The sequence below is a fragment of the Gorilla gorilla genome, chromosome 9, assembly GCF_029281585.2.
Source record: "Gorilla gorilla gorilla isolate KB3781 chromosome 9, NHGRI_mGorGor1-v2.1_pri, whole genome shotgun sequence".
NCBI lineage: Eukaryota > Metazoa > Chordata > Mammalia > Primates > Hominidae > Gorilla > Gorilla gorilla.
Window position 1 is genome coordinate 39,374,510 of NC_073233.2, and position 19,598 is coordinate 39,394,107.

Sequence of the window (19,598 nt, forward strand, 5' to 3'; positions counted from 1 at the left end):
CAAATATTAGTGTTTTTCAAGATTTGTCTTCTGAGACAGATGAGCTTTTTCCCCCTCCCATGCAGTGAGGGAGGACTTGTGTGTTCATTCAGTCATACAGCACGGGATAAAGTTCATTGGTATACTGGGTGCCTGAAACCAGCCCTGAATGCATCCTCTTTCTGTGAGTAGCAGCCAATTGAGAGATTACAAAGAAAATCCTTAAACAGAAGTAAAGCAGGGTTTTACTACCATCAGGGGAAGAGGTCACATTAAAAAAAGGTTGCCAACTGGTTGGCAACCTTTTTTTTTTCCTTTTTTGAGATGGAGTCTCACTCTGTCACCCAGGCTGGAGTGCAGTGGCACAATCTTCGCTCATTGCAACTTCCGCCTCCTGGATTCAAGCGATTCTCCTGCCTCAGCTTCCCAAGTAGCTGGGATTACAGGTGCCTGCCACCACACTCGGACAGTTTTTGTATTTTTAGTAAGGGTTTCGCCATCTTGGCCAGGCTGTTCTCGAACTCCTGACCTCGAAGATCCCCCTGCCTCGGGCCCCCCAAAGTGCTGGGACTATAGGCGTGAGCCACCGTGCCTGGCCAGCTTTTTCTAACACTAAGCAGCAGCAACTGGCCCCCACCTCCCACCCACAAACCCAAGTCCCTAGGGGCAGCTTCTTAGTATGTATTCTCTGAAACAATCCCATGTAGAAGCTCTTTCCAATAAGCTAAATAATGAACTCCCACTTAAACACCATTCTAATTTACACCTAAATCACACAAGCATCCTCCTTCTAAGAAGACATCATAATCGTTTTGAAAATCATTGCAAAATTCCCAAACTTGAAAAAAAAGAAAAAAAAAAGGGCAAGTGTCTGGCAATTGGATTATTGGTCTCTAAGACCACTCATCCTTTCAGAGGTATCCAGCATTGGATCCCTGGCCTGGCTTCAACTTCCAAGTAACTAAGACGTGTCCCATTAATAGCCCTTCCTCCTTTTCTCTCCTCACCTTCACTCCAACCGGCAGCAAACTGTCCCTACCCACCCGACCCACAGTTCCTTTGGAGGCAGCCAGTCCCAGGGTCTTTCGTTGCTGCCCTCCTGTGACCTCTAGACATTGCTCTCCTGGGCCACATAGGATTTGTTTGTTCTGCACAGGTAGGGATGTCTGAAAAACTCGATTATTATTGTTATTATCACTATTACTACTACTACTATGACATAATTTTAAGCACTTACGTTCCGGACGCAGTTACTAAATGCTGAACCTGAATTGGTTCCTATAAACCTCGTTAAAAAACAAACAAACATCTCAGTGAAGCAGGTACTAAACCTACCCCCGCATCACAGGTGAGGACACCGACGCACAGAGCAGTTAGGCAGCTTTCCAGGTTCCCGACTTTTTCTATTTCTTTTTTTTTTTTTTTGAGACGGAGTCTCGCTGTGTCGCCCAGGCTGGAGTGCAGTGGTGGATCTCGGCTCACTGCAACCTCCGCCTCCTGGGTTCAAGCGATTCTTGTGCCTCGGCCTCCCGAGTAGCTGGGATTACAGGCGCCTGTCACCAAGCCCAGCTAATTTATGTATTTTTAGTAGAGACGGGGTTTCGCCATGTAGGCCAGGCTGCTCTCGAACACCTGACCTCAGGTGCTCTACCTGCCCTGGCCTCCCAAAGTGCTGGGATTACAGGCGTGAGTCACCGCGCCCGGCCTGGTCCCGAGTTAATCTACGGCAGGCCGCGGTTCGAACCCCGCTGGTGTGAGCCGCGGGCCGCGTGGTGCCGGCCCAGTGAACCGCTTTGTCCCCGACCACCGCTCGCGTGCCGTCGCGCCCGAGGAAACATGGATCGCTGGCGCCGCGGGCTACGTTCAGTGGTTGCCAGAGAGACACGTGACCGGCAGTGGGGGCGGGGCCTGCAGGGAGCCACGCCCCGCACAGTTAACAGACGGGCGCTCAGGGAGTTAGGGAGCTGTGAAGCTGCTGGAGGAGTTGGCGTCCGGGGAGCAAGGGCCATGGCCACCGTGCAGGAGAAGGCTGCTGCGCTAAACCTCTCGGCTCTCCACAGCCCCGCGCACAGGCCTCCCGGTAGGTGCCGAGGACTGCCGCCTGGGATGGCGCGGGGCGGGCTGGGGTGCGCGGGCTGGGTCCCGGCGCGGGGCGGGCGGCGTGGGGCGTTCGGCCGCCTGCGCCTGGCAACGGCCGGCTGGGCGAGCACAGCACAGCTGCGACCACTTGGCCAACGCCCCCGCCGAGCGGGCGGATCGAGTACCTCTCTGGCTGGTGGGCTGCAAGCGGCAGAGCCCGCCCGCACAGCCCAGCTTTTTTCTCTCTACCCAGCCTCTCAGCTTGACCGCGCGTTGGTCTGTGCGCCCGCTAACGTGCCAGGCACGCGCCGGGGAGCTCCGGGATATGCTCCACGGTGCTACCGGTGACAAGTGTGGTATCTGGAATTTGTGTAGTTCTTTGCCCCCTGTCTCAACCACAAACCTTGGCGACACAGTATGGCCAGGGGCCGAGCTCCTCCCTTGCCCACTTTGTTCTCCAGACTGCTAGGAGTCAAGAGTCAGCTTGTCTCCCCAGACTCTTCCTGGGAGGGATGAGAGGTTTATGTGAGTTTTACTGGCAGGAATTTGGCATAAAAGGTATTTATTAACACTTTATGTATAAGCAGTATTTTAGTGAATAGAAGTTTTTGGCTAAAAAAACAGTTACATGAAATTAGGAGGGAAGTTGGCAAATTCTGCCACCGGCCTAATCGTGTCTTTTGGGGGCAGTTGATTTAGGATTCTGGTTTCTTTAAATGTTCAAACACATGAAGAGAATCGGATATCACTTCTAAAATGCTGGTTATAGCAGATCTACAACCCAGTTAATAGGGGTGACTCAGATAACTGTTAAGATACTCAGATAACCCTTGGCTTTTTTCTTTTGGTGAAGTTACAACTTTTTCCCCTTTCCGGAGCTCCAGTCTGGGATGTCGTAGGAATTAGTTCCCTTTCTGACAGAAGCCTTTCATGTGTAAAAACACCAACCAGTGAAACTGTGATTCCTTCCTCTGGGTCAAATGGGTGCTTCTCAGTGGCCCCACTGTTGTGTTTGACTTACTCACTAATGCTCATTTCAATCTTCAAAATGCTAACGACAGATTATGATAGAGAACCATTTTTCACTTGTCCTTTTCTAAGAAACATCATAATATTGACCTTAGTCTGCTTCCATGTAAAGGATTCAGGTAAGCACATAGTGGCCACATTGAGAATGTCTCCTTGATTTATGTTGTGAAGAGAAGACAAATGCTAAGACATTTGGGAATTTAAAACCAAATGACATTGAAAACAGTCTTGAGAAATCTTTTGGGCCCACTTACTCAGTGAAGGAAATTCCCAAATGTCACCTGCTTAAAATAAAAACATGGTACCCTGTTTTCTCTAATAGCTGAAATACCAATTCTGGAGCTTTGGGCATTTGTGAACAGGTTCTTAGATGGTGTAAGGAAGTATGTATTCAGAAATTAAGTAGATAACTCTCTAAGGGAAGAGTTGAAGTGCTGGTTATCAGGAATCAAAGGAACACTGTCCTCGGCACACTAGCTGCAGTGGACGGAGAGGGGCCCGCTGTTGTTCTCACTCGTTTTGCTTGCTACCGCTGGAATCCCGACCTGGTAACATTTGTTAGCCTTTCTTTCACCCTTTAGTTGCCTTGTCATAGTTCCAGTGAGCAAGGTAGTGGGAGCACACGGTTATTGGTTCTTTGCCATTCTCTTTCTGTGTGCTCTGGCAGGCAGCTTTGTACTTTTGTTTCTCCACCGATTAGTAACTCTCACTTACCTTAAAGGGGCTGTAATGACCAGGGACCTGATTTATGTACAAGAAATGAGATCTATATGCCAGTCTTCAGCCAGTATGTCAAAAACACTTGTCTTTTAATATGACAAACAAGAAAGTAGTCTGTTATCCTGTTATCCCTTTATACTGTAACCTAATTCTTTGAGTTTGCCTGGTATCACTTTTCCAGGGAGCTCAAAGTACTTCCCATATGCTGTCTCATTAATGTATGTGAATTAAAGCAGAGACCAATGTCTGCTTTTGCTGATAATTCTCGTAGATATTGTAAATTTTTCTTGTTGGTAGAGACTTCTTTTACCTACCTGCACCCTTCTTTTCAGAGGCAATCGCAGTCTTCAGCATGACGCCTCTAATGCCAACTAGCAGGAAAATAAACTTTGGACTACCAGAACCAATATCCAGTAAAAGTGTTGTAATCTTGGGATCATAGTATAGAAAATTTTTCTACTCAGTCACAACTGTCCAGTTTTAACACCATAAACACAATTCTCTTTACATTTATCTATTAAGATTTTCATGAGGTTTTGGTTATTATCCAACAAATGTCCGTTTTCTTTGTTGTCTTGACAATTCTTTGTGTGAGTAATATTTTAAAACCTCTTTTGAAAAAATCTTTCTTAAAATTCTCTTAAATCCTAAATGGTCTAGGATTTATAGATGTGTTATTTTCTGATGAAAAGTTAAATCCTCTGGTATGTGTCACATCTTGTCTTCTCATCTCCTGCTGGCCTTTATGTGATTGAATACTATTCAGAACTTGACATTATCATCCAGGTAGTAGGAGTAAATAAAAGGTAAACTCCTAAGGTTGGGGACTGTGTCCTCTGAGTTCAGAGGAAGGAAGAGGAAGAAAGATACCTCCCTTTTCTTTCTACTTTTAAAATAAAGTTTTAGATTCACTAAATAGTATGGTCCATTTGTCATAATTAATGAACCAATATTGATACATATAATTATTAACTGAAGTCCACACTTAGATTCCCTTGGTGTTTGCCTAATGTTCTCTTCCAGGATCCCATCCAAGATATTATATTACATTCAGTTGTCATGTAATGAGTCTACTCTTCTAGACTGTGACAGTTTGCTCCTTTTGTTTTTAGTGATACATCTGTTAATTTCTGGACATTTTGCGAGACACATTAACATATTGTCTCATGATCCTTGCAATGAGTGAGAGAAGTGCAGTTAGCTCTGTTTTGCAACAGAAAAGTTAGGCAGTTTTCCCAAGATTGTGTTATTAGTAAATGATAGACCCAACAATGGAACTCAGGTCCCTGGGACTGCAGAGTCCACACTGGTCTAACTCTTTGTAGTCACAGCACCTAGCACTGTGTCTGCTGCGTTAGCTCAAGTTTCCATGTCTGAACAGTATTCAGTCAACGCAAGGTTTCTTAACCTTGGCACTACTGACGTTTTCTTTGTTGTGGGTGCTGTCTGTGCATTGTAAGATATTTAGTAGCATCCCTCTACCCACTGGATGCCAGCAATACCCACACTCATTGTGACAATAAAAAATGTCTCCAGACATGTCCTGTTGGGGGTATAATCACCCACTGAGAACCACTGGGTTAACCTTCCTTTAAAAATTTTTTTTATGAACGGGGTGTAGTGCCTCACACCTGTAATGCCAGCACTTTGGGAGGTTGAGGCAGGTGGATCATTTGAGGCCAGGAGTTTGAGACCAGCCTGGCCAATGCGACAAAACCCCATTTCTACTGAAAATCCAAAAATTATCTGGGTGTAGTGGCGCACACCTGTAATCCCAGCTACTCAGGAGGTTGAGGCAGGAGAATCGCTTGAACCCAGGAGGCAGAGGTTGCAGTGAGCGGAGATCACACCACTGCATTCCAACCTGGATGACAAAGTGAGACTCTGTCTCAAAAAAGAAAAAAAAGTAAGTTTTTTAGTAGTTAGCAATAATTAACAACTAACAAATATTGACTAACCAATTGTATTATATTGAGGCAATCTGTAAGGCAATTAAATAATTTAAACCTCTGTAAACTGCTAGGAAATCTGAAAGAAATCGGGCACTAGCTCACCATCTCTTAAAAGTTTTATGGAGAAACATCAACTGTCTGGATTCAGTTACTTTTTTTTTTTATTTTTAAGTCCAGTCTAAAGACCGAGAATGGAAACAAAATTGTTATATGTTCATTAAGAGGTAGTGTGTTTTATTAATTCTGTGTGTATGTTTACCTTACATTGGGATCCAATTTTATAATGTGTATATTGATCTACTTCTAAAGATTTAATATAATCTTACTATTTGAAGTGACTATACAATTGTTTTCCCTTTAAATAGGTTTTCACAGTAGGACTAGGGTTGCTGACAGGGTGGATTATGGTTGATGCTGATTATCCCTAATTTTTGGGTAAATGTAATTTCTTTACATTTTTAGGGAATTATTATGACTCAGTTATTTAGTGTGAATTCTTAGAAGTGAGGATGATTATTACTGGTACTACACGTATATATAAGTGTTCAATATTATCTTAGAAGTTTAACTTTTACTTTTGGTAAACGTTTTTTATGGTAGGGTTCAAATACATGTGAAGGGCAGCTTTTGAAAAATAGCTATTGTTTTCAAGCAAATAAGGATGAGACTGCTTGAAAAATGAAGGTTAACTAGCCTAGATTTATATAGTGCTTGAGACTATGTGTTGAAGGCTAGATAATCAAATTATTCCTGAGCCTCCTTAGGCAACCTTCCAAAAGGTTTTGTATCTGGTAGGGTCAAATTTGTCCATATGCTTCCTTTCTTGCCTATAGATCTGCCATATTTGGTGTTCAATGTCCTTATCTAAATGGAGGAGATATAATTTCAGTCTTTACGTTCCTATAATCAGTTTATTTAAAGACAATATCTCACTCTGTCACCCAGGCTGGAGTGCAGTGGTGCGATCCTAGCCCACTGTAACCTGGAACTCCTGGCCTCAAGCAATCTTCCCGCCGTGGCCTCCCAAAGTCCTGGGATCAGAGGCATGAGCCACTGTGCCTGGCCTGGCAGTTTAGACCTGAAACTAACCTAAAATATTGTGTTCAACTATTTTATCAGTAGATGAAGAAACCTACTTACAGAGATTGTCTCTTATCCAGAGTTTTTACAGCTGATCTCTAAACTCTTTGATTCCATTTGTTATGATGCTTTTAGAAAATGCTTGACCAGGCTGGGCGTGGTGGCTCACACCTGTAATCCCAGCACTTTGGGAGGCCGAGGTGGGCGGATCACGAGGTCAGGAGTTCGAGACCATCCTGGCCAACATGGTGAAACCCTGTCTCTACTAAAAATACAAAAAAAAAAAATTAGCTGCACGTGGTGGCACGTGCCTGTAATCCTAGCTACTTGGGAGGCTGAGGCAGGAAAATCACTTGAACTAGGGAGTTGGAGGTTGCAGTGAGCCAAGATCGCACCACTGCACTCCAGCCTGGCGACAGAGTGAGACACCGTCTCAAAAAAAAAAAAAGAAAAAAAAAGAAAATGCTTGACCAAATGTAAGGAAGCATCAAGATGTAGATAGTGATGGATTTTAAAAGGTTGTTTAGCTCATATGAAAGTGAGGTTTGAGGACAAGCTGAACCCTTAATTCTGATTGCAAGACTTAAAAAACATTCATTGTCTATTTTTGGTCTCTTAAATCCTGTTTAGAAATCACAGTAAGTCATCTTACTGGGCCATGATCTGCTATACCAATATTCATTTCAGCTTTTAGATGACAATAAATAAGTTTCAAACCATATATGTTCAGCTGGTGAAGTCAGCATTTTAAAAAGCAGGTTATCCTGGTATGGGTTTTGGCACATTTACTTGTCAAGTCCAGGGTACATTGTGTATGAAAGCATCTGTATGAACATGAGCTAGTTTGTGGGTGGTGGTGCTTGAAGGGAAATATCCCAGGATGCAATGGTTGGGAATTAATGGTCAGTGAGAACAGAGGGGACCTGTGAGGGCTGCATTGTATCATGCCTGGAGGACTCTGGAAACCTGTGGTTCACAGGTGTCTACTCTCCTGCTCTAACCAGTTCTTTAATCTTGTATGCAGTGTTATCCAACCTGCAGAACCTCCTGATTTCCCACAAGTTAATATGGGGAAATTTATTCTTTACCTCTTAATTCTTCTGTGAAGATTAGCCTTTTCTACTCATTGAGGCCAAATATCCCCTCTCACTGCCCTCTTCAGCTGTCTTACTGATCTGTAATTAATAATGACTCAGCCTTATCATTTAGGATTTGTATGCTAACCTACTTATAGCTCAAGTGTTATGACTTATGTGTTTCATCTTTATATTATCACTAGTCCAAAAGTCTGTCTCATTGGTTCTTAAAAGGCAGTCTGATCGAAGTTTGAATCTTGCATGTCTTCCTTTTCCTGTCTTACCCTGTGTACTGTGGTAGTATTTATTACAGAATTTATGATATCCTGCCTTATTTTATGAGTAGTGACTACTGTTTTTAAATAGCTTGGTTAAGGGTTCTTAGAGTTTGTTTTATCTCTTGGCTCTCTTAAAGCTGTTTCACTTAATCCAAGTTTCCAGTGAAAGGTTAATGCTTAAACAACTTATCTGATGGCTGACTTTTCATATATTTATATTTAAGTACTAGGAAAAACTAGTATATATTTATCAGCTGTGTAACTGCGGGCACATTTAACTCACGGAGCCTCAATTTCCTCAAAATAGGATTATTAATAATCATTTTGCAGAGAAGCTTATCAGAATTAAATACGAGAAGACAGAGCCTGTCGTAGTGTAAATACTCAAATGTTAGCTATTAATAATAAAGATTTGAAAAATTAAGCAGAAATTGTTTATTTAAATCTTATTTATAATCTCTGGTATTTTAGGAAGTTAAGAATATTAGTCGCTAACAATGTTTAGGCATTGTGGCTGGAAATAGTACAACTACTCCTGAGTTCTGGATACCAGGAATGACCTGGACTTACTCTGAGATTCCATCAAATGCCTCATTCTTGCTCTGTTCAACAGAGACTAAATACTGTACCAAGAGTAGATCTAATTCCAGCTTGATTTATTTAGTCAATTCTCCATAATTCAGTTCCTGAAATAGCTCACATTATATTTGGAAGACTGGCAACAATTACTTCCATCTTTGTTTAGTACTGGTTTATGAAATATCTTCAAATTTAAAATACAATTTTGACAATTAAAAACAATCTTGCTCACTTTGGGAGGCCAAGGTGGGTGGATCACGAGGTCAGGAGATCGAGACCATCCTGGCTAACACGGTGAAACCCCGTCTCTACTAAAAAAAAGTACAAAAAATTAGCCGGGCGTGGTGGCGGGCACCTGTAGTCCCAGCTACTTGTGGGCTAAAGGTGGGAGAATGGCATGAACCCAGGAGGCGGAGCTTGCAGTGAGCCGAGATCACGCCACTGCACTCCAGCCTGGGTGACAGACAGGGACCCTGTCTCAAAAAAAAAAAAAAATCTTGCTGATCATTTTAAACCAACGTTATGATAATGGGTAGGTGGTAAATTACCCATCTACTTTTGGTATTAGAAATATACAAATAAACAATAAAGGACTGTGTATTTGTGTATATGCTATTCATTTTCACTATAAAGATGTTTAAATTGCTAGTAGCTAGAGAATTATGCTACAAGTGAAATCAGTGTAGTGGTTCAGTGTACTAAGTATTTATTGCAACGTAAGAGATGAATTTCAAATGACCCACTTATAATTTATGGCTCTAGTGCACTAAGAGGAGTTTTTGTTTATTTATTTATTTATTAGACGGAGTCTTGCTTTGTTGTCCAGGCTGGAGTGCAGTGGCGCTATCTTGGCTTACTGCATCCTCCACCTCCCAGGTTCAAGCAATTCTCTGCCTCAGCCTCCTGAGTAACTGGGATTGCAGGTGCCTGCTACCACACCCGGCCAATTTTTGTATTTTTAGTAGAGAGGGTTTCACCATCTTCAGCAGGCTGTAAAGGAGTTTTAATAATGTCCTTCAGGAGCTTATCTTATGCTTTCTTCACCTTAAACATTCTATTTTGCCTAAAAAAGTAGGAAGATAATTTCAAGTAGCAATTTCTTTAATTATAATTCCCTTTTTTCCTTACCATTGTACTCATGCATATGGTTTTCCTTTCTAGGCGATCTTAAAGGAAGTAATAACTTCACCTTCTCTGCCAAAATATCTAAAACTAAAGGAGGTAATATACTTAACATAAATGGGGGCTTAAATTAAGACTGCTGAATTTTCAGAGGATCACTGAAAAGTGTAACACATTAAAGGGCCTACTCTTTATGAAAGGAAAAAAGGGAGAGAGCCAGCCAGCCACCAAGTGAGTGATTCACTGGAATCCATTCCATCGGTTTACAAAAACCCAAGACCTGATTTCTTTCCTGTTGATTTCCAAATATCTGCTACTTACAATGAGGAAAAATATGATAGGATATTTTTGAAAGTTTGTTTTTCTCCTTTTGTGTTTGGCAAAAATCTTGCTTTCTTCTGTGCGTACTCTGTCTTTGCAATAGGTCATAAGCTCCTATAGGGCAGGAACCAAATTGTTACTTTACCGTGCATACAAAGTATTTAACTCATAAGCCTGCATAATAGGAGGCTTTAAAAATATTAGTTTATTCCTGCAATGATTGTGTGTGTCAATGTGTATGTGTGTGTGTGTGTATACCATCATGCATAGTGTAATGACGGGGATATGTTCTGAGAAATGTGTATTGTCAGGTGATTTCATTGTTGTGCAAACATCGTAGAGTATAGTTCCACAAACCTTGATGGTATAGCCTGCTACACACCTAGGCTATGTGGTGTAGCCTGTTGCTCTTAGGCCACAAACCTGCAGAGCTATACTGAATGCTGTAAGCAATTGTAACACAATGATAAGTACTTGTGTATCTAAACATAGAAAAGGTACAGCAAGAGATAGGAACAGGAATTTTTAAGCTCCATTATAATTGTATAGGACCACTGTTATATGTGGTCCGTCGTTGACAGAAATGTTGTTTTGTGATGCATGACTGTGTGTGTGTGTGTGTGTGTGTGTGTGTGTGTGTGTGTGTGTGTGTATGACTCATAAGTACTTCAAAATCATATAAAACATGAGCGAAGTCCCAGTACTACCTCTTTCAGTATAATATCTGGAAGTGCCATGTAACCTCTGTGACTCTGTTTTCCATCTCTCAAATGGAAATGATACGTACCTCATAGGTTGCTATTGAAGGTTAGATAATTTACATAAAGCGTGTAATAGAATTCTTGTACAAAACTGGTAACTGCCACAAGGTCCTACTTGATGTGTCCTCCTAACTCCCAGTCTCAAACTCCAGCCCCTCTCCCTCCTTGATCTAACTTCCTGTTCTTCTCTCCCTCCCCACACCACTCTGGCTGTGCGGACCTCACTCCTATCCTACCAGAGCACACTCCCACCTCAGGGCATTTGCTCTTTCCCCAGATGTCTGCACAGCTTGCTTCTTGCTTCTTGGTTTTACTTGAGTTTCTGCTCAGGTATAACCTTATCACACAGGTCTATCCTGACATCCCATTTAAAGTAGCATTCTTTATCTTATCCAGCTTTATTTTTCTTCTCAGCACTGATCTAACACGTATGGATTGTCTTTATCTTCCTACAAAGTCTTAAGTTCCTGAGAACAGGAATCTTATTTTGCTTACTGTTGCATCTTAGCATATAGAACAGTGTTTGGCATATAAGTACCAAATTTTTTAATGCATCACTATTAAAACAGTATTTCAGTAAGCTACCCTCATAATTGCTCCTTATCAGTAACTTTGGAAATTACCGCATTTTTGCCTAAGGATTGCTTAGACCTTGTTACAAATGAACAAGGTACTAAATCCCAGTTTCTCTATGATTTTTCTCCTTCTAGGTTTCAGTGTAGCTCAGAAGCCATTTGGAGCCACGTATGTATGGAGCAGCATCATAAACACTCTTCAAACACAAGTGGAAGTGAAAAAACGAAGGCACCGTTTAAAACGACATAATGACTGCTTTGTTGGTTCAGAAGCTGTGGATGTCATTTTTTCTCACCTAATTCAGAATAAGTATTTTGGTGATGTAGATATTCCTCGAGCCAAAGTGGTGAGAGTGTGTCAAGCGCTTATGGACTACAAAGTATTTGAAGCAGTTCCAACCAAAGTCTTTGGAAAAGACAAAAAACCTACATTTGAAGATAGTAGTTGCAGCCTTTATAGATTCACCACAATACCTAACCAAGACAGTCAGTTAGGCAAAGAGAACAAACTATATTCACCTGCCAGGTTGGTATATAATGTTAGATTATCACGGGAATATTGGCAGGATTTTGTCTACCTTTTTATGAGATGCCTACTGGCTTTATATTACATTTTTAGCAGTAAATGTGGCTAAAATATGGGTCTGTGGGTAAATTTGATAAAGTGCGATGAAATTTTGTTAGCTTTATTGGGTGTCTCCTAGTCATATTTTATATTTAGCAGAAGCAGTCAACACACTTTGATTTTCCTGCTTCAGGTTATAGTTGCAGTGTAAAAAGTGTTCTCATACCACTTGGTATGAGAACATAGCGAAGGCAGGCAGAGAGAAACCCAGATTGCGGTGGGAGAGAAGAAGGAATTATTTAAAGGGAAACTGGGGAGACAGAATTGTGGAATCCAGTGATTGAAATGGATGTAGGTGATAATGCATAATGAACTTACAGCTATTTGTCATGAAGTAAACTAACTTTACCCTTTCCCCTTTGTTACCCTCAGCTAAACTGTGCAGTGGTGACACAGAGGTATAATTGAAGCTCTTATAATTCAGATCTGACCTAAAGTCAGAGTTGTAGTGTATTCATTTTCGTGTGTGTGTACTTTTTTGAGGCAGGGTCTTACTCTCTCACCCAGACTGGAGTGCAGTGGTGTGATCTCAGCTCACTGCATTGTCTGCCTTTTGGGCTCAAGCGATCATCCTAGCCTCCCAGTAGCTGGGACTACAGGCATGCACCACCATGCCTGGCTAATTTTTTTTCTTTTCTTTTTTTTTTTTTTTCCTGTAGAGACGGAATCCCATTATGGTTCAAGACTAGGCTAGTCTGAAACTCCTGGGCTCAAGTGATCCTCCCGTCTTGGCCTCCTAAAGTGTTGGAATTAGAAGCATAAGCCACTGCACCTGGCCCATTTTTACATGTTTTGACCCAAACTAAAACATGATAAAATTTACCTCTTTGTGTAGAAAGGAAATATGAGGATAAAGTAAGGCACAGTCAAAACTTTCAGATGCAGGTCCACACACTCTATCTGAAATCCTTGGGACCGGATGCATTTAGGAATTTGGAACTTTGGAGCATTTAGAAAAGTTATCTTGTACATATATGTGGTTCACCATCCCTGGAGGCATCCGGGACAGCATCTGGTAATCAAGCATAATGATATTTCTGTGGTAAACAAAAGAATATACTACCGGGATAAATTAAAGCTATCATAGTCTCGGGACAGGTTTTGTCATGATATGAGCTCTAAATAAACCTTTGATTTTCAAAGCTTTTTGGGTTTCAGAATTGCAGGTAAAGGGCTGTAGATCTGTATTAAGAAAACGATAAGTACTGTTCACCAAGGAATGCCCCACAAAGAGATAACTGATAAACCCAGTACGCATAATGAAGTCCAGTTATGTTTGATCGCATTTTTAAACTGGTGACTAAGATTTTAGTCATTGAATTAGTTAAATCTAAGAAAATGTTCAAAGGAGAACAGAATATGTTTATGCTTGAGAAAAAAGGTGGGTGTTTTTATAATTTATTCTACTCTTAGAATTTGGATTTGTTGTGTTTTTGCTCTGAAATGCATAACTCTGTAGAAAACTCTTAGCTCTCAAATACTAAAATATTTCTGTGGGCTTAGTAAATGTTCATTTCTGAAATAAATTCATTTTAGGTATGCAGATGCATTATTTAAGTCATCCGATATCAGATCAGCCAGTTTAGAGGACCTGTGGGAAAATCTGAGTTTAAAGCCTGCCAACTCCCCTCATGTAAATATCTCTGCAACCTTGTCTCCACAAGGTAAGCTAAGGATGAAGCAAAGTAAGAAGTAGAAGACAAACTTCAAAGTTATTTAAAATTTTTTAATCTTAATCTTTATTAGATTTTAAATATTCAAAGTACAGAGAAAGAGTGCAGTATGTATTAAAGCTGTTTATGTTCAATTTTAACAGAAGTCTATTATCTTTAACAAATAGATCAGTGTTAGAACTCTTGAACACTGACTTTTGTCCGATCAGCTGGCAAAGGTTCAGATCTGAGATGTTTTGCATGCAGATTTGTATTGAAATATGCTCTCCGATGTTTCTTTTCCTTATTAGGTCAAGTAAAATTTGAAAATTACATTAAAACATTAACAGAATTCTTCGGTTCTTCCTTGTCTGTAGCAATGGAATATAGTTTAATGACTTTAATTTCCACCCTTTCCCCCATTCCAGTTGTGGAAACCCTGAGTGGAATAATCTGCAGCCAATAGTTTCAAACAAGTTTTTAGCTTGAATGAATCATTCTTTCTTCCAGAGTCCTTATTAACATGTTACATGACTTGATCTCTTATCTCTGACAGATTGCTTTTTACAGTACAAAGAATGAAAAGAATTCCTGTTGTCCAAAGCCTATTCTCCTACACTCTAAACAAATCTTGGATTGTTTTACTTTGTTGTAAGAAAGCACTTCATAAGGTTGACTTTTTCTTTCTTTTTGGCCACAAATTTACTAGCTTAGACCTGCTTAGAAAAATATTATGGTGAGCATATAGTAACTATTAATTGTTACTTTTCACCTTCTCATTTTTCCTGTGTAGTTATTAATGAAGTGTGGCAAGAAGAAACAATTGGGCGTCTACTACAACTTGTAGACCTTCCACTTCTTGACTCCTTACTGAAACAGCAAGAGGCTGTACCTAAAATTCCTCAACCTAAGAGGCAGTCCACCATGGTCAACAGCAGTAACTATCTGGATCGAGGGATTCTCAAGGCTTATAGTGACTCTCAGTATGTGGAAATACATATAATAATTTGAGTGTGTTTGTAGGTAGATTGAGATAATGGTTTTAAGGTAATCTGTTCTTTTTTCTATAGGATCAGATATGCATTGTTAGTTGATATTATCAGTATTTGAGAATGTGAAGAACAAAATTACATTAGTCAAAATTAGAAAAAGATTTGTTTCATTTTTCATATTCATTTTTGTTTCACGTGTAACTTGCACATTAAGTGAAAAAAAATGATTATGCTTTAGCTTCTTATCTTTGTTAAAATGTAGAGCTGTCTGGACTCTCAAGATTTCCTCAAAGGGACCTGGAAGAATAGAAACAGATTTGACAGATTATTGAGATCCTTTGATTACATATCTAGAATGCCTGTTACATATGTATTTAGTTAACTAGTTGTATTAAAGAAATACAATAAGGCCGGGTGCGGTGGCCCATGCCTGTAATCCTAGCACTTTGGGAGGCCGAGGTGGGTGGATCACTTGAGGTCAGGAGTTCGAGGCCAGCCTGGCCGACATGGTAAAACCCCGACTCTACTAAAAATACAGAAATTAGCCAGGCATGGTGGCACGTAATCCCAGCTACTTGGGAGGCTGAGGCAGGAAAATCACTTGAACTTGGGAGGCAGAGGTTGCAGTGAGCCGAGATCATGTTGCTGCATTCCAGCCTAGGTGACAGAGTGAGACTCTGTCTCAAAAAAAAAAAAAAAAAAAATACAATGAAAGTAACTCTCTCATTCCAGTTACTCCTCTCTTGAATATAAATCCTAAGGTTTGAAGGCTTAACTTTAGGTGCTGAGGGAATTAAAATTTTTTTTTCCTTAAAGAAGAGTTCTGTATTACCATAACTTTGAGGCTCTTCTATAAAAATTATTGTCGGTTAAAATAAGTTACCAGATTTTTCTAGCTTAATTTTTTATTATTTTGCCTTAGCAGATAGTGTTCCAGTCTAATTAAGGGGATGAAAATGTTTGAAAGGAATACAATTACATTTTCAGTACTTCACTAATTCTACGTTCCAAAGAACTATTAATACTATAAACAGTTGAATGCCAAAAGGCAGCTTAAAGCCTTATACGAAAAAGTTAATCCCAACATATGTGTTACTGAATTCTGCAGATATAACACATTTCTATAACCTAAAGGAACATGTGAAACATTGTGTAATTACTAAATTTTTTTTTTTTTTTTTGAGACAGAGTCTCTCTGTCGCCCAGGCTGGAGTGCAGTGGCATGATCTCAGCTCCCTGCAACCTCCGCCTCCCGGGTTCAAGCGATTCTTCTGCCTCAGCCTCCCAAGTAGCTGGAACTACAGGCGCACGCCACCATGCCTGGCTGATTTTTGTATTTTTAGTAGAGATGGGGTTTCACCATATTGGCCAGGGTGGTCTTGAACTCCCGACCTTGTGATCTGCCCACCTTGGCCTCCCAAAGTGCTGGGATTACAGGCGTGAGCCACTGCACCCAGCCTTGTAATTAGTAATTTTTATATACAAAATGAGAATTTGTGCTAGAAGTGACCTTAAAGATCATCTTATCATATAAAGTTGAAGCTGATGTCAAGAGAGGTGAAATGACCTGCCTGAGACACCTCACCTGGCTGAATTAGTTGTCCTGAGTCCATGGCAGTATGGCAGTAGAGGACATGATTGATTGCTTTTTAACTATAGATAGATAGATAGATAGATATAAAAAATGGAGTATTAAAAGTTTACTACTTTATTTCTTGAAATGTAACATTTTTCTGAAGTTACCCAGCAGGATTTTACTGTAGATGATAATTGATATTTAATTATTTTGTTGGTTTGTTTTTTGAGATGAGGTCTTGCTCTGTTGCCCAGGCTGGAGTGCAGTGGCTCAATCTCGGCTCACAGCAGCCTCTGCCTCCTGGGTTCAAGCAGTTCTCCCACTTCAGCCTCCCAAGTATCTTGGATTACAGGGGTGCACCACCACACCCAGCTAATTTTTGCATTTTTAGTAGAGACGGGATTTCACCATGTTGGCCAGGCTGGTCTCGAACTCCTGACCTCATGTGATCCACCTGCCTCGGCCTCCCAAAGTGCTGGGATTACAGGCGTGAGCCACCGCGCCGGGCCTGATGTGTAATTATTTTGAAATGTTTCTTCCTTTAATCTGTCCTAGCTAAAGGGAGAGCTAATAGATCATAGACAGAGGTCTGAAGTAAGCAACATTGTGTTGGAGAAATACTGGCCCAGAATTGAGATCTGGGATCTAGTCCTGCCTGAGGCCTGAGCAAGTAACTTGGAGTTTCTGGGTCTCCGTTGTAAATGTGAAGAGCAAGAGTAGAGTTTGAATTTGTATGCTCTTTTCACCTCTGTATTGTGGTGGAGAGTTTGTTTTCGTGAAAAAGGAAAAAATACAGGGAAAACATTAAGCTGAATTTGTAAATGTGATACGTGATCTAGCTATATATTAAAAAGAACTACACATATCTTTTAAGTTCATGTAGAAATTTATCCTGATGGCATGAAATAGCTGCTGAATTAGGTACCATGTGTATATTTGTTATTCTTTGCCTTTTAAATGATCTTCCCTTGCCTTTTAAATAATCTTCCCCTCTCCCCTATAGGGAAGATGAGTGGCTCTCTGCAGCAATTGACTGTTTAGAATACCTTCCAGACCAGATGGTGGTGGAAATAAGCAGAAGCTTTCCTGAGCAACCAGACCGAACAGACTTAGTGAAAGAACTTCTGTTTGATGCCATTGGCAGATATTACAGTAGTAGGGAACCTCTGTTAAATCACTTATCTGACGTTCATAATGGAATTGCAGAACTCTTAGGTAAGTAAGATCTAACTGGATACTAGCATTTATCTTTTGGAGGAAACAAGAAAAAGTTAGTTCTCAAACTGGACCAGAATAGTACTACTACAAGCTGGGAGTGGATCTGGATTAATTCATGGAAAGTATGTTTGTTCAAAAACTTCTAGGGGTCATTTGGAAAGAGACTTTAACAAGCTCTAAAGTTATGCAGAAACTTCTGGTTACCCAGGAGTATAATGCTGCTCTCATTCACCGGAAGCTTAAGCATAAAGCAGCAATTCTCTTTTTTTAGAAGAGTTATCAGCACCACCATTACTCCCCTTTTCATCTCTTCAAAATGGCAGACTCTCTGCTTTGTCTCTCTACCAATGAGCCACATAATTTGTTGGAAACAAATTGGAGGTTTCAGAAAATTTCTCCTATTTTTCTCAAGGAGAGTTGGATACATGAGTATTGTACACATGGTATACTCCCAAATGTACTGAATTAATGAAAAACAGAATGGGATTTTATCCACAAAGCTAAGAGTTAGATTTAATGCCAGAAGATATTATATGACAGGGACTTAGGCTGTTAGTTGCCAATTTGAGAACAAGCTGCCTTTATGGTATTCACCATTCATTGTTAATTCCTAGTCTTGCTTTTGCTTTTGGAAATAATTTTGAATAAGTGCACTTTTTAACTCAAACTGTAACTTGAGTTTTGTTCCCTTTAATATAGTCATATTTGGTCAATTAAAAGCAGTTTTTTTCTTTTGGCTAAAGTGAATGGGAAGACGGAAATAGCTTTAGAAGCTACCCAGCTCCTTCTAAAGCTTTTAGATTTCCAAAATAGAGAAGAATTTAGAAGACTACTGTATTTCATGGCTGTTGCAGCAAATCCTTCTGAGTTTAAATTACAGAAAGAAGTAAGTCTTTTGTTTAACTGTTAGTTGTATTTAATATCCTTAATACTTACAGGTTAAGTATTAGATTATTCCATCTTCAGCATCAAGTATGCTGAAATGTATAATAGCTATTAATATTTAATATTCCCTTTTATATTAAACTTGTCTCTTAAATATATACTATTGGATATATTTGTTTTATAGAGTGACAACCGAATGGTTGTGAAAAGGATATTCTCAAAAGCTATTGTTGACAATAAAAATTTATCCAAAGGCAAAACAGATCTTCTGGTACTCTTTTTAATGGATCATCAGAAAGATGTTTTTAAGGTAAAATTGTGAAAGTAGTTAAATTGAGCTTATGTAATAGATCACTAGATTAAAATGCATTTGAATAATGTCCCATGTCCCTTCTTTTTCTTAAGATTCCTGGAACTCTACATAAAATTGTAAGTGTTAAGCTTATGGCCATACAGAACGGAAGAGATCCAAATAGAGATGCAGGTAATCTGAGAAATATTATTTTCATGATCTTCCAGAGACAAATTTCGGGTGTTTTTTGAGAATGTTTTGCTATAAGTAGTTGGACTTTAATTTCAACCAAATTTAAAACATTCTCCTCAGAGTTATTCATACAAAGCAACTTTACAAGTGTCAGAAAGTCAGCAGTGCTTACCATCTTCAGTGCATATTACAAAATGGGGAAGAAAAACATAAAGACAAGAATATTGCTTGATTTTTCTGGTTAAATATGAGGAATTGAGTCATTAACTGAACTTTTTACTTTTAAACTTTAAGGATATATTTATTGCCAGAGAATTGATCAACGTGACTATTCCAACAATACAGAGAAGACAACCAAAGATGAGCTGTTGAATTTACTAAAAACTATTGATGAGGATTCAAAACTTTCTGCCAAAGAGAAGAAAAAATTGCTAGGTCAATTCTATAAGTGTCACCCAGACATCTTTATTGAGCATTTTGGAGACTGAGTTTTTAAAATCTGTATATAAGTTGTGTATTTTAAGAATAAATTATGTATCCTAAATATCCAATCACATTTGTAAGCGTGGAAGCTCTAAATTTGAAACTGTACTTAATAAAAATTTTTTTGTATAA

The 19,598-nt window shown here is 39.9% G+C and overlaps 1 protein-coding gene and 1 long non-coding RNA gene across 4 annotated transcripts in view; one reads left to right on the forward strand and one right to left on the reverse strand.

Annotated features, from left to right (window-relative positions):
• Positions 1-1,736, reverse strand: part of LOC129525563 (uncharacterized) — a 74,371-nt gene extending 72,635 nt beyond the window's left edge. The window contains exon 1 of the long non-coding RNA XR_008669952.2: positions 1,315-1,736. This is a non-coding gene — a long non-coding RNA (uncharacterized lncRNA). The remainder of the gene's footprint in view (positions 1-1,314) is intronic.
• A 62-nt stretch (positions 1,737-1,798) lies between these two features.
• On the forward strand, positions 1,799-19,598 carry DEPDC7 (DEP domain containing 7). 3 transcript variants are annotated; one of them, XM_055356543.1, is made up of 10 exons: positions 2,143-2,616; positions 9,934-9,993; positions 11,687-12,077; positions 13,713-13,840; positions 14,622-14,811; positions 17,400-17,611; positions 18,358-18,500; positions 18,684-18,809; positions 18,905-18,983; positions 19,278-19,598. In XM_055356543.1, exons 1-10 carry the CDS (start codon positions 2,571-2,573, stop codon positions 19,469-19,471), a joined length of 1,569 nt encoding a protein of 522 aa, XP_055212518.1. In that variant the 5' UTR covers positions 2,143-2,570; the 3' UTR covers positions 19,472-19,598. The 3 variants fall into 3 exon arrangements, with proteins under 3 accessions (XP_018891241.2, XP_018891242.1, XP_055212518.1); XM_019035696.3 differs by lacking the exons at positions 2,143-2,616; positions 9,934-9,993 and adding an exon at positions 1,799-2,059; XM_019035697.3 differs by lacking the exon at positions 9,934-9,993 and having other exon boundaries at positions 2,135-2,616.